The following is a 13873-nucleotide window of genomic DNA, read 5'->3' as shown; positions in this document are numbered from 1 at the left end:
AACTGTTTTATTTGCTCCAACAGAAGAAAAAAATTCCTTCCTGATGTAAGGCAATCAGATGTTGCCTGGATGAACAGTCTGTTTTCTGTACTTTAAAGTTTTAATACATAATTGAAATTTAAACAGGTTACTATTTTGTTATTGCCCTATTCTGGTCATAATTTACTTTAGGAAAGACATCACACTTGTAATAAAAGATAGAACAAAAGCCACTTGCAACTCAAATTTATTAAGGGAGAAAGGAAAATTAAAAAAAAACACATCTGCAAAGAAAAGGAACACTTGACCAACAACAGTTCTAAATGCACAATACAACATTTGATACAATTTAAAGATTGGGAATGGGAGTACCTTTTATAAAGATAGGCTAAGTAGGGAGGTAGGGATTAAATAATAAAGAAAAATGAAAGTCAGAGAAAGGGGGTAAAAAATGTTGGGAAGGGAAGGTATTTTGTATTATCCAATATTTACCTGCTGAAAGTAGGGCAAAAAATAAACCAAACAGAATGTGATGGGCAACGAAAAAGAAAGGAAAAAAAATAAAAAAATAAATGAATAGGAGCTAAATTAACACAACTATAAAAACATCTTCTCACAGGCTGTAAGGATCCAAAAGTAGAAAGTAGTGCCAGCATGATAAAGATGGGTTCTCAACGGAGCATAAACTTCTGTCTTCATTTGCTGAAAATTTGCATGGTAAAACAGTTTTCTTATATTTGCATGAAAGTGTCCATTTTTCTGCCAAGGCAAAGCAGCTTGTGGTGTTCATTTTGTATCTCCCAATCTGAGTTGGAATTTTCCTTCCGTGTCTCAGCCCTTCTCCCCAGAGCCATAATAGTTGTTTTTGTGCAGCAAATGGACAAATGCTTTGTGCAAGTGAAATAGAGAGAAAAGAAACTGAAACATAGTTAGTGTCTGTTTACAACATCAAATATATTATAAACATTAATACAAAAAGTAAAAAAAAAAAAATGAAAAAGAAAATCTTTGTTAACTTCAAAACAAACTCTTAAATACAAAAATGTACATACAGCTTTTAAAGACCTAAATAGTATCTCTTATGTACAGAACATTTAATTTATCTAATGTGTAAAATTGCAGCATTCCAGCTCAAATCACTTATGTCAAGACCAGATGACCACCCAACAAGGTTGACTCACTCAGTGTACCTTGTTATCCACACATGGTCTGGCAGATCATAGGGTCTTCTAGAGGTATAGATTCTCTAATAACTGCATTGCTATATTAACTGGTCTCATATTCAGAATGCACCACATGTTCAGACGGCACTGAAAAATCAAAGCATTTAACACTTATCAGGTAGATCTGGCTTAAATAGCTGAACCCAACCAAATCAATGGTAATTCCATGTTGAGTGCTAAATCACAGCACTACGAACAAGGGGATACCAAGATTAAAAATGCTTCTAGATAAATTGCAGAAACCCAGGGTTCAGAGTGGAATACCCAGTTATGGACCCTCTGATCATAAATAGATCCAATACAAGCATAGAGTTTCAAATACACACATAGTGTGAACTTTGGCCATGTGTTGTAAAACACATTGAAGTGGATTAGCAATTATTTTAAAAACTGGCTCAGAAGTTTGGCAAGACCATTAAGCTTTGCTTGCAATCAATCTTGCTGGTGTCGTTCCCTGCATACACAAGAGACAGAGAAGCCAGGAAACTATGGCACTCCTCCTCACTCTCGAAGGCCAACTCTGACTGAATGTAGGAAACTGGGAGCACCGGACGAAAACTAAAGAATTGGGGAAAAAAAAGCAGCAAGGGAAAAAGGAGCAAAAAAGAAAAAAAATGTTAGAATTATAATGACAATATGTATTACCCACCTGAAAGAAAATGGTTATGATTTTATTATACACAAGCAGGAAAACATACCTACCTTTAAATTCAACCACCTGCAGGGTGCAAAACAGTTTAAGTACAGTACATTTAATAAATGTATTGTACACACACTTACTAAAAATTACAAAATCAACAAACAATGCAGTGTGTAATTACCATTAAACACAGCAGTTTGCATTTTTCTGGGTGCTGCTGTTCTAATTTTATTACCTGCTGATGTTGCTAGTCGTCCAGCAAAAGTGACAGGTGCAGTGCTGGAAACTAAATATTTAAGTGATAAGAATGCACTTAACCTGGTCAACAGGTTTGGGCAGGTCTATTATGTTTTAGGCTTAAAAAAAAGGTGCTTGTATGATGCTCATAATTAAAATTCATCTAATGGTAGAAAAAAGTACTGCATGAGAAATTTTTAGGAAATGATGAAAATAACAGCAAAGCTGATATTATTTTGCTGTGTAATCAGGAACTGGTGTTTTTGCTTTTTAAAGTCTATTTAAATCTACATGACCATCCAAGGCTTCCCTGTCTACAAGGTCAAATTGCTGCTGTGCATTTTCACTGCAGAAAGAACATTGCTGTCAGTTAAATACTAAATCTATTGGCAAGGTATACAGGTAAGAAAACCCTATTTGTGGGCGAGTTGGAAAAACAAAAACTGCTATGTCATGTTAGCAACAGGTTGCATCATGTGTCTTATCTATAGTCAATTAGCTGCTGGAAACCAGCACAACTGAAAGCAAAAAATAAAACTGGTACCAGACAATCATGACATACATGCAATGCACGGGCACATTGCAAAATATTGCACTAATACACAAAGTTGCATGGCCAGCACCATGTACATATATTTATGCAGAGGAATAGAATTGGCATGTTAGCCAAGCAACTAGCATTTTCAGAAGCAATTACATGCTTCTTTATTAAAGCATTACCACTAATAAGTTCTGAACACGTAACAAGTTAACAGGTTGAGAGCTGCAGAATATTCAATAAATACCTTTTTTTTCCAAGCAGTTACAAAACTAACTTGCAGAGAATATTGCAACTCACAGACTTGGTTGCCAAGATGTGCATTTTTTTTTTTTTACAGAATGAATACGGGAGACCAGTAAAGAGAATCCTACCCTTAATGTGGCATTAAGTAACACATCCACGAACATCTATATTAAGCTGTGTTAGAAACAAATTAATTCCTAAATGAGGAAGAACAGTTCTATTGTTCTGCGGCGAAGTAGGTGGTTCACAGCAAAAGAAAGCTTGTCACTAAGGTGTCAAGACAAAAAAGTGCAAAAAAAAAAAAGGCAAAAGTAAATCAACCTACCTAATACTTACCTGTAACACTGCAAAGTCTACACAACATTTGCAAAGAACAGAACAATCAAAATACCCTTTTATAGTAAACTTCAAAGAAAGAAAATACATGCTATGCTAGCTAAAGACTAAACCATTCGCAACAATTTTTTTTAACAGTATTTCCAAGCAGTAAAACTAAATTAAATACACTGCTAAGAAATAGATTGCCACATATGCCTGCTCTCCAACTATTTTTACAAGCAGTAGCAATTACAGACTTAACTTGCGGCAAACTTAACTGGCAAAATGAAGGGGTAATATACATTATTTCCTTTCTATAAGGACAATACAGCTTTAAACCTAGAACCACCCTGGTTGTTGGCTACATTTCCATTTATTAACATACAAAATCTTCTTATGAGGGGTTTGCTACTCAAGGTTTAATGCTGCTAAAACTTTGGTTTTACATTTTATATGTTGACCAGCTGTATTTGCATCTCAATTATATATATAACTGGAGATTAAAAATTTGCCCTTATCTTTTTTTCATCTTATAGTAACCTTATAGTAATTCTTTCTTGTACCTGGTAGTAGCTTAAAGTAAAGTCTTAAAGTAAGCCTAAATATACATAAAAAAATAGAAGGGGCACTGAAAAAAGTGTGATTAAGGACATCAAAATGCTGGCCATAACATACGTTTTAATCATAGCCTTAATAGCTGCCTTCCTCTCCCTTTCTGAAAACTTGTCGATCAGATAACCAGACATGCGTGGAGATTCTCTATAAAGCTTGAAAAACCGGTGATAATTTGAGAGCGCCCAAGCACTCCTAAGAGCCAAAGCATGGGCAACACAAAGGTCCTCCTTTATCTCTTTGGTTAGGTATGCCAATTCTGTAGTTAAATCTGTAGAAAAATGGAAAACAGATAAGACTAAAGACCTGTGCAAAGAGGTGTACTAGAATAGGTTTTATGACTAGTCATTTGTTTACCTCCAGAGTTTTTAGTAAAAATATAATACAAAATGCGATAGGCTGTAAACTCTCCAATGTTCCCCACAAGATTTTCAGCATACAGAGACTTCAGCTGTGCTTGACACTGGTTGAATTCCTCATGGTCCCCCTAAAAATGGAAATTGAAGTATTGTAGTAAATGTATTTTTTTTTTTTAGATTGTTTGCACAAGTGCATTTTAGCCCTGAAATTAACCACACAAAGATTTTAGTGCATGCAAAGCACATTTTTCCTTTTTTTTTTGGGAGGGGAAGGGGTTTAGGATGACACAAACCAATATTTCAAACTTTAAAAATTAACAGTGCAAGCAAAGTGGCCAACCACAATACTGGGAATTGTCAATAAGCGATGCTTTGAAAACAGCTCATCATAAGTTATTTCTAAAATCACCCTAGAATTATTCCTCATTTTAGAATGCATCAATACACCCCATTTGTGTTTCTTATACTCCTACATGTTTACAAGCATATATGATTTCTGTGCGTGGCAAGAATCCTTTTATATTGTAAAAAAAAGAAAAAAAAACCTTGATAAGAGGGAACAGACAGAATGCCATAAGTGTTTTTTGGGGGGGAAGGGGGTTCTCTTTTCAATGATGCAGCCAGACTATCTCATGTTTTCTCCCCAATCTGATTTTTTTAATCTGTTTTTCCCCCTTGCAGGGGAAGGCTTTAATGGTTCTGAAACTGAATCAGAACTAAGTGCTTCTAGTTTAACTCAAAAATGAATCAATAAAACATTTTCACCAAACTTGAGATGATTGCACTAGTTCTGGGACATTGGTCCTGGGCTCTCAAGACCAATGAATCACAGGACCGTGTTGCCCTATACAGGGGATCAGGTGGTTTTACAGCCAAACAAATCAGGAATATGAAAACGGGACCCAACCATACAGTACTGGGGCTATTGAGATCAAAGATCAGAAAAAATGACTACTACAAATCACAACAAGCCTTATGGCTGTAGCTGGGGTGGGAATATATATGAGGTGTGTGCATCTTTGCTTTGCAAACTAAAAGGTACATCAGAGCAAATAACACAGATCTGTGCCCAACCACTATGTAGAAACATTAATGAAAAATACATTACTAATACTGGTAGACATTATTAGAAACAGTACAGTGGATATTCAACATAAATTGTACAAATCTTACAATGAACAAGTCTATCAACATGGAAGATTGGAAACAAAAACTGAACACAACACCTAACCTTTTCCAGTGCTATCCGTGCATGTGTCTCATACACTTCCACAGTGAACTCTGTGCGAATGCCTTGAACCTGTGTACACCACAAAACAAAATATATATATTTATATAATATACGGCACATACCTGCAATACTCATATGCCAAGATTTATTTTGCTAAAACCTACCGTTAAATCTTGTCTGATTGATTTCAGTTGCTCACAAGCAAATGCATAATCTTGCTTTTCTTTAAAGTGCCCTTTCACCATTGTTAAAGATTTTCTTAAAACCTGTAACAAAAAACAAGTCGATCATGGAAATAGCAAAAGTAGTGAGTTTTACATTCTGGTAAAAAATTCTCCAAGTCTACAATCACACCTGTGTGTCCCCTTTTTAAATTTAGAATTGGGGAAACAGCCTTCCACAACCAAAACCTGAAAGTTCCTGTCTACATATCTGTGTTGTGATACGTGTTACTGCATTGCATTACAGATCACATATCACATGATGGTGCACAGCAGTGTCAGTTGCCAAATTTCCAACTACTATGGTGCATTGGAAAGCCCATTGAAATGATAGACTGCCCTGATGCAGCACATAGTAATGTAGGACAACTTATAGAAACAAGATGGTAGCCATTTGTCAAATTTCAGGATTAATCAACTACTGCCAATATCCCTATAATAGACATATATATGGAAGATAATTTTTTTTGGTGTAGGGGACTTTTGAGGCAGTACATATAGAATATATGCATAAAATTTTTTTACTAACAACATCTTCTTTAAAAACAATCTTAACATATTGTAGGTTAGGGAGAGAAGCCTTTAAATGTAATAGTTACAATCCCAGTGATCAAAAAGTAGTAATGAGTACAAATGATCTTGGTAAGTGTAAATTAACACTGTATTATACAAAAGTAGTACTTATGTACGTTGCGACGCATTTCAGATTATATCCGCTTTATCAGGGAACAATGTAGTACAATACGAGTACGGTAAACTAAACTAAAAGAAAAAATATATACATAAATGATTACACAATGTATTATAAACATGTAAAATGTATAAATACATTCATATATCAAAAAGTATAGCAAATCAAACTGGTATACACGTGCCACCAAATAGCAGAGATGCAACTTGAACACTGTACTCACTCGTATTGTACTAAATTGTTACCTGATGACGAGGATTTAATCTGTAAAATGCGTCGAAACATACATGAGTAAAAAAAAAAAAAAAATATTCGATAAATGTAGGACAACTGTGGGAATGGGGCATAATCTTACCAGAGAGACAAAGAAGGAGATTACTGAGGTATCAGACCTGTCCACAGGAAGATGGACACTAAACAGAATGGGGTATGAATAGTGATTATAAATTTTTTGGTTATTCTGCCACCCCAAAAAAGGTATAGGGTGCTTTTGTTTTTTAAACTTACTGGCACTGGTCTCACAGTTGATGGGTCTGGTGCGCACGTTAAACGTAGGTAAGGTTTGGTGATATCTTGGGAAGTTCCCACTATTTTTAGCTCATTCCAGTCCAAGTTATCAGAGTCATTAGGATCCAGGTTATTGATTTGCAGCACAAGAGGCTCAATACGAAATTTCTTTGGACTGTGACCATGTTGGAAACGTGCTGCTCGCTTTTCCTTCTTGAAATCTTTCTCTGGATCCTCAAAATCCATCTGAACATTCTTCTTGCGGTTTCGTTTGTTAAAATTTTGTTCATTTCTAAAAAATTTTAAGAATTGAAATAAATTTAGCTCATCTAAAAAGCCGTTGACAAGGCAAATATGGGAGGAAACTTACACTGGAATATTATACACAGGTAATCTGAATAGGATGGTCACAATTTACTTATTGGTCTTTAGTATCTAAACAAAAGTCTTATGATAAGCCTAAACTCAAAGTTTTGGACAGAGTAGTAAATGGTAAAACCTGACTGGATATCTTGCTGTCATTCCATTAGGGAACTCTCCCTCCACTTGCACTTATTGTATCCAAATAAACCAAATTTGGCTTTACAAATACAGTCTGATGTGTAATAAATGAACTGCACTATCAACAAAAAAGTATTTCCTATGCACAGGGCTAATAAAAAAAAAAAAACATTTTTTACAAGGGAGAGATAGTTCACATTATCACAGGAGCCTTCACATTCGTAGATTAGAAGGGTGCTACAACACTGATAATGCCCTTCTTCGGCAAAGTCTACGCACCTTTTGGCCCTCTGATTCCTTCCACGGCCACGTTCCGCATGTCCTCCTCTACCACGTCCTTTCTGTATACTTCTACGACCACCTGTTCGGCTTTCACTTCCAGAAAATGAGCTACTGTCAGAGTCTGAATGGGAATCGCTAAAAAAAAAAAAAAAAAAAAAAAATAAAGTTTTTGCTAGCACTTGTGGATAAAGCAAATGTTCACCTATCAAGCGCAACTGAACCTAGAGTAGAGTGGGGTGGCCATAAATAACAGTCGCGCATTAGTCCTTAAGAAATGTAGGACTACTGTTTAAATTGTTCTTTGCACAATCTTTGGATGTGCTGCATGTTCTGAGTTTTATTCTTTAAAAAACTCAAAATTCAAAACATTACAAAACAATTTATCACACAAGCAAAAAAATACCTTCGGCCGTGTCGTCTGTGAGGAGAGTGAGAAGAAGATCTTGACCTTGACCTAGAACCTGTACTTGAAGAGGAACTGGATTCTTTCATGAAAACATTACGGTTTCCAAAGCGTGTAGGAAAGCTGCTACCATGTCCTCTTAGTGCAGCACTGCTACTGTTGTTTCCACCACCCAGTGAAGACTGGGTCACAGTAATGGTGCTGCCACGGGGAGACTGCAAAGTAGTTGGCTCCCAGCGCTTTTTCTTTGGACTTTCCTTTATACTGTCCTTTCTATAAAAAAAAAAAAAAAAAAAAGAAAGTAAATACATTTGAAATTTACAGGAAAAAGATTATTAAAGCTGAAAAATAGCTATGATCCAAGCTACCACAACAGTGATAACTAGCAACAGCTACCAAGTGAAGGCCATTCTGCTAAAAGCTGAATAAAAAAAAACAAGGGTTAAAACCATTGCTATCACTCATCAACACACACACACACTAAGGGTATCTTGGGAAAACAGACCTCATCACTGTGGTGGATTTTTTCATTTAGCTGATTAGTTCAGCTAATGATCAATTTGTTACTTTTTAGATTTTTGTAACTTTAGTGAGTTTGTGGAGGAGCTCATAAAATAAAAAAGATAAAATAATAAAACTAAAAAGTTTGGTCTGATCATAATGTTTTTGGTACAATTTACCAGGGAAACTTACCCTGGTAGAGGCTCTCTGCTCCAGTCTATAGTATATGCAGAGCCATCTTGCAACCTGGCTTGTAAAACTTCTTTAAGGAGTTTCTCAGTGCGATCCTTGTCTTCCTCTGTCTCACATGCAGTAAAGCAACGTTGAACATATTCTTTCATTGCTGGTGGCCAGTCTTCTGGTTTTGCAGAAGAATTACTGCTGTATTTGAGATTGCACATGAATTAAAAAAGCTTCTAGCAAAATCATGTACATTTTAACAAGCACAGAATTAATCAGGATACCTATGATCTTGGTTCTTTTCCGTTTGCTGTTGTAACATATGGTGATGCATACGCGTAGACTGCTGAATACTATTGTTGTTAGTATGTTGCTCAGTGGAAGTAAAATTCTGATTGCTCATTACTAGAGGGCGCTTCTGAATGTTAAATTTAAGACCACCAGCTCCAGGAGCTTCTGCAAGAAAATAAAATATATTCAAAAGAAAACTAAATTTTTAAGGCTATTATTCTAAAGTACTCCTAGCAAAAACTATATGTGCTTCAGCACTTTTTTTAAGCGTGTCTGCCCCTAGGCTTTTCTCTTTGATACCTATTTGTACAAAATGACTTGTTCATCCTGTCAGTTCTCTTGTTTAAGGTAAAATCTTGTAGCAATACTGCTACATTACTGAATTAAGAAAATAACTTATGTATGCTGTCCCTGCTTTCACTCCAGTGCTCAATGTCAGCACTGACTGCGGGAAAAACTGAACAAAAGAATAAATGCGCTTTAACATGGGGTAGGATGAGACATACAAGGAATCACAAACCTTTAAAACCCTAACGATCATGTTGCCTAAAGCCCCCTAGAGTTTGTTGGCTCACAACAGAACTCAGAAAATGAGTGCATTTCTAGCAATTTAACAGATAATTTTTTGGGGAAATGCAATTATTGAAGAGAATAGATTTTTATTTTTTATACTGACATTTAATGCATACTCAGGGAGCAGTTAACTTACGTTTCATACGGTTCCACAACTGCTGCCCTTTCTTTTGTTTTGGAGCTTCATTATAATTATGCTGTTGGGTGTAACTGCTGGCATGTGTGGTTGAATGTTGCTGCGATAGTTGGCTGCCTGAAGATGCTCCTTGTGGACCAGATTGTGACAAGCTACGACTGACAGTTTGATGGGAAGCTGGCTGATTACTAGGGGAAGAAACTTGAGACTGGACATTAGAATAGGACATGCCATCTTCAAGACCAGGAACTCCAGGCTGGAATGCAAATATTGATAAAATTACAAGACATACTGAAATAGTAATAACTTTTAAATTCTAGCAGTAGGATGATTGAATATTGTTTGCTTTACACTACCACCAAACAAAAGATCAGTTCTAATAAATTACATATAATATATAAACAAACATACTCGTTGTTTATTTGAAAATTTTAATAAAAAAAACTTTTTACATATGTAAAATTTAAAACCCCAAAAGGAAAAATTAAAAATATAGTCTAAAACAAAATCAGCCTATACAGCGGTGTGATTTTTTTACTATATAACATGAAATCTAAAAAAGAAACAAAGTATTGCCATACCTGTGTTAAATTTCCCTGGTGCTGCCCAGCTGCTTGGGTCTGTTGAGCTGATTGTGCTTGGTAAGAGCCCGACATTCCATATTGACCAGGACCAGTATATCCACTATACATATTCTGTAAAGCACACCATAAAAAAAATAGAAATGCCTAAATCTTACACTGTAGCATGCTGTCTTTTAAGAAGTATATTTTAACATGAACTACATAAGTGCAAAAAATATACTTACTGCTGTGGGATAGGTGCGTGTCATATTGAAGGTATACTTTAAATGAAAATACAGCTATGAGCAGATTTAGCACACTAAAATATTTACCGTATTTATTCGAGTATAACGCACAAAATTTTATACCAAAAAAAGAAATCAAAGTTTGGGTGCGCGTTATAAACGAGGACTGGGGTGGCAGTGGCGGCCGGTCCATTGAGGGCGTACGCGAATTGTGAGTTTGCACTGCGCCTTTTCCAGGCTGCAGCCGCTCACTGTACGCGACGCGGTGACGTTTTTTTTCCTTCGCCCTCGCGTACAGTGAGCGGCTGCAGCCCGGAAAAGGCGCAGTGCAAACTCACAATTCGCGTACGCCCTCAATGGACCGGCCGCCACTGCCACCCAGACCTGCCACCCCCGAATTGGGTTTGCCGCTTCATTTCCTCGCCCACACGTTACGGTAAGCATTGCTGCTAATTTTATTTCGGTATTGTGTTTATATCAGTTTAAGTTGTTAATAAATGATTTTTATCATGGCCGCACGTGTTCAATAATATTTTTTGTCAATTAAAATGCTTGGTGTAAACAAAATTTTATACCGATGTTTAATCGAATATTAGGTGTGCGCGTTATACTCGAATAAATACGGTACATATTCTTTACTGGCAGCGACAGTTGGTCTGTCCTCAACCTTTAGCTGCTTGTTCTATGAAATCATCTTTAAAGGTGACACTAAAGTCAAGTTTCAACCAGGGCTGTGGAGTCGGAAACTATTTTGGGTACCTGGAGTCGATAAAAATGTGCCGACGGCTGACAAATTTAAATTATAATAAAAAAAAATACAGCAAGTACAAATGTCCTATTTCACAAACAATAGTCATAATTAGGTACTTTTCTGAAGAATAAAGCCCAGTGCAAAGTTGTATTTTCACTAGTGTGAAGTTCAGATGAGCTATTATACAACCTGACATTCACATTATTGTAATTTGGATTATGTACATTACAAAAAGGGTTTTCATTTTATTTCAGATATAATGCGTTTAACAAGTTCATTTAAGTATAAACTCGCCATACATGCTCCCATCCAGAGCTGAAATGTAACATCATTTTGCACACCACCTAATACTAGGAAGTTATTTAAGTGGCCCCCCTGGTCCTACAGCCTCTCACTGCTCAAGGATAAAGGCAGCATCAATTTCCTTTGTCTGCTAAAAGAGCTTAGAAGGACTTGGAGGAACAACTTTTTGGATTCAACTAAGTGTTCGTGTTTATTTTTAAACAGCATGGCTGCTTGTGTGAATGTGTATGATGGAAGGCTGTGTGCATGTTTCTGGATAAAAATGCAGGGCTGTGTATGTTTGTGTCTATGGTGCAGGAATGTTTGTGCATAGTGCATATTGTGTGTATGTTTCTGAGTAAAATGTAGGGCTATGTGTTGTGTGTATAGTATATATGTTTGTGCATGTTTTTCTGTATAGAACAAATTATGTCCAAGTTTAGTACAGGGATATAGCTTATTTGTGTGTATCGTGCCATGTTGTATGTATGTTTGCAATAGTGCAGGACTATGTGTAGGTTAGTATTCAATTCAAAGAATATGCTAGTTAGTATAATATTTTCTATTTATATTTAAGTGAAAGCGGCACCCCATTCACAATGGCAAAACGTCTGTCAACTAACGCGATAAAGTCTGCTGTTTATGAGCACATTACATTATCAAGTGATGGGAAACATTACGTGTGCCAATGTATTCTTGAAGATGATGAAAAACAAGGTGATGCAAAAGTTAACAGTTTCAGTGGGTCTAACAAAAATGCACCTACAAGAGCATCAAATTTGAAAAGACACTTGCAGCGTTTTCACCCTAAAATGTTAGAAGTTGTGAATAAGAAAGATATCAATGAAAATATTCCATCTAGTTCTGGGATAAAAAAAATGTTCAGAAATCTAGAAGAAAGAAGATTCTTTATATCTGACAAAGTTAAACAATGACACCCAAAAAAAAAAAAAAAAAAAAAAAAAAAAAAAAAAAAAAAAAAAAAACACAAAATTGAAATGGTAGTAAAGAATACTGTACCACTATCCTTTTCACAGCCAGCCATTTTTAGGGCTAAATGGAGAAATGGCTAAAAAACCTGGTTATTCTCTGGAAAGAGAACGTATAATGAAACCTATAAATTGAAGAGGCCAAATGTAAAAAGGAAGAACTACGAAAAGGTCTGAAGGGACATTTTGTCTTCATAAAAATGGAGTCAAATATTTTGCTAATAATGTTAGATTTGTTGATGAAAATAATAAAACAACAATTGAACCTTGGGAGTAAAGGACACCCAGGCACATCACACCAGTGACTACACACTAGTGACTAACTTCAGAAGTTAGTGGAGGATGTTCTAGAAGATTTTGAAATTAAAAAGGAACAGATTCTATGTATTGTGACAGATAATGATTCTAATATGTTGAGCACAATTGAGAAACAGAAAAAACTAGATGAAGAAAGTGACAGATAGTTCTGCAAGTATTGGAGAAAGTGAAAGCGAAGAGAATAATGACATTTTGGACAACATTGTTGAAGAATCAATTGAGCGTACTACTATTCAACATATGTGTTGTGCTGTTCATACTCTGCAACTTTGCAATAAGAGATGGATTGAAAGATCGTCATGCAGCTACTCTAATTGGAAAATTGAGGCAAGTAAAGCTGCGTACACACGTGCAATTTTTACAATTACAACTACACGATGCATGAACGGTGCTGTACATACAGCACCGTTCTGCTCTATGGAAAGGGGAGGGGGAGAACGACGGAGCGGCACCCTCCTGCACGCTCTCCCCCTTCCCTTGCATTAGGACCGCTCGCCGTTCATGGATCTGCCAGGACGGATCCACGGACGATGAACGACGTCGACTGTACACACGCCAGATTCTCGCACAATATCTGGCCGATGCCGATTATCGGGATAGAAAAATCTGACGTGTGTACACAGCTTTACTGTTGCAGCCAGGGCCATTAAAACAGATGCCATTTTGAAAAGACATGCAGTAAAAGGAGCCATTTTAGATCAAACAAAATGCTGGGGAAGCACTTATTTGATGGTAAAGCATTTGCTTGAACTAAAAGACTTTCTTGAAGAACTGGACAATGTTTTATTAACTGAAAGCCAGTGGACACACGTAAAAGCACTGGAAAATCTACTTTCTAACCCCTTTACTGTCACCGAGAGTTTGCAATCTGAAGATTTAACACCTGGTAAATGCTTCTTGAAATGGAAGAGCTTGATATATTGCCTGAACAAAAGAGGAGGGTTAATAGCTGACGGCATTGTATCTTCAATTAAGAAAAGAGAATCTCTTTCTGGATAATCAAATCTTGTTAGCTGCTACCGTGTTTCCCCGAAAATAAGACCTACCCCGAAAATA

At 36.3% G+C, this 13873-nt stretch overlaps 1 protein-coding gene across 2 annotated transcripts in view; it reads right to left on the bottom strand.

The window, feature by feature from the left end:
* Positions 1-209: 209 nt before the first annotated feature.
* Positions 210-13873, bottom strand: part of LENG8 (leukocyte receptor cluster member 8) — a 23468-nt gene continuing 9804 nt past the window's right edge. The window contains exons 5-16 of one of the 2 annotated variants that reach the window (XM_072426775.1): positions 10251-10364; positions 9670-9925; positions 8954-9125; positions 8682-8867; positions 7989-8261; positions 7583-7720; positions 6803-7094; positions 5548-5649; positions 5384-5452; positions 4151-4280; positions 3857-4064; positions 210-1760 (exon numbers count right to left, since the gene is read on the bottom strand). In XM_072426775.1, the coding sequence (XP_072282876.1) occupies positions 1598-1760; positions 3857-4064; positions 4151-4280; positions 5384-5452; positions 5548-5649; positions 6803-7094; positions 7583-7720; positions 7989-8261; positions 8682-8867; positions 8954-9125; positions 9670-9925; positions 10251-10364 (2103 nt within the window). In that variant the 3' untranslated portion in view covers positions 210-1597. Of the gene's footprint in view, positions 1761-3856; positions 4065-4150; positions 4281-5383; positions 5453-5547; positions 5650-6802; positions 7095-7582; positions 7721-7988; positions 8262-8681; positions 8871-8953; positions 9126-9669; positions 9926-10250; positions 10365-13873 lie in introns of both variants that reach the window. The other variant, XM_072426774.1, reaches the window with a different exon arrangement.

Source organism: Pyxicephalus adspersus, chromosome 11 (assembly GCF_032062135.1).
Source record: "Pyxicephalus adspersus chromosome 11, UCB_Pads_2.0, whole genome shotgun sequence".
Classification (NCBI taxonomy): domain Eukaryota; kingdom Metazoa; phylum Chordata; class Amphibia; order Anura; family Pyxicephalidae; genus Pyxicephalus; species Pyxicephalus adspersus.
Note: the sequence above shows the minus strand (reverse complement) of the source record. Positions and strands in the feature narration are given on the sequence as shown.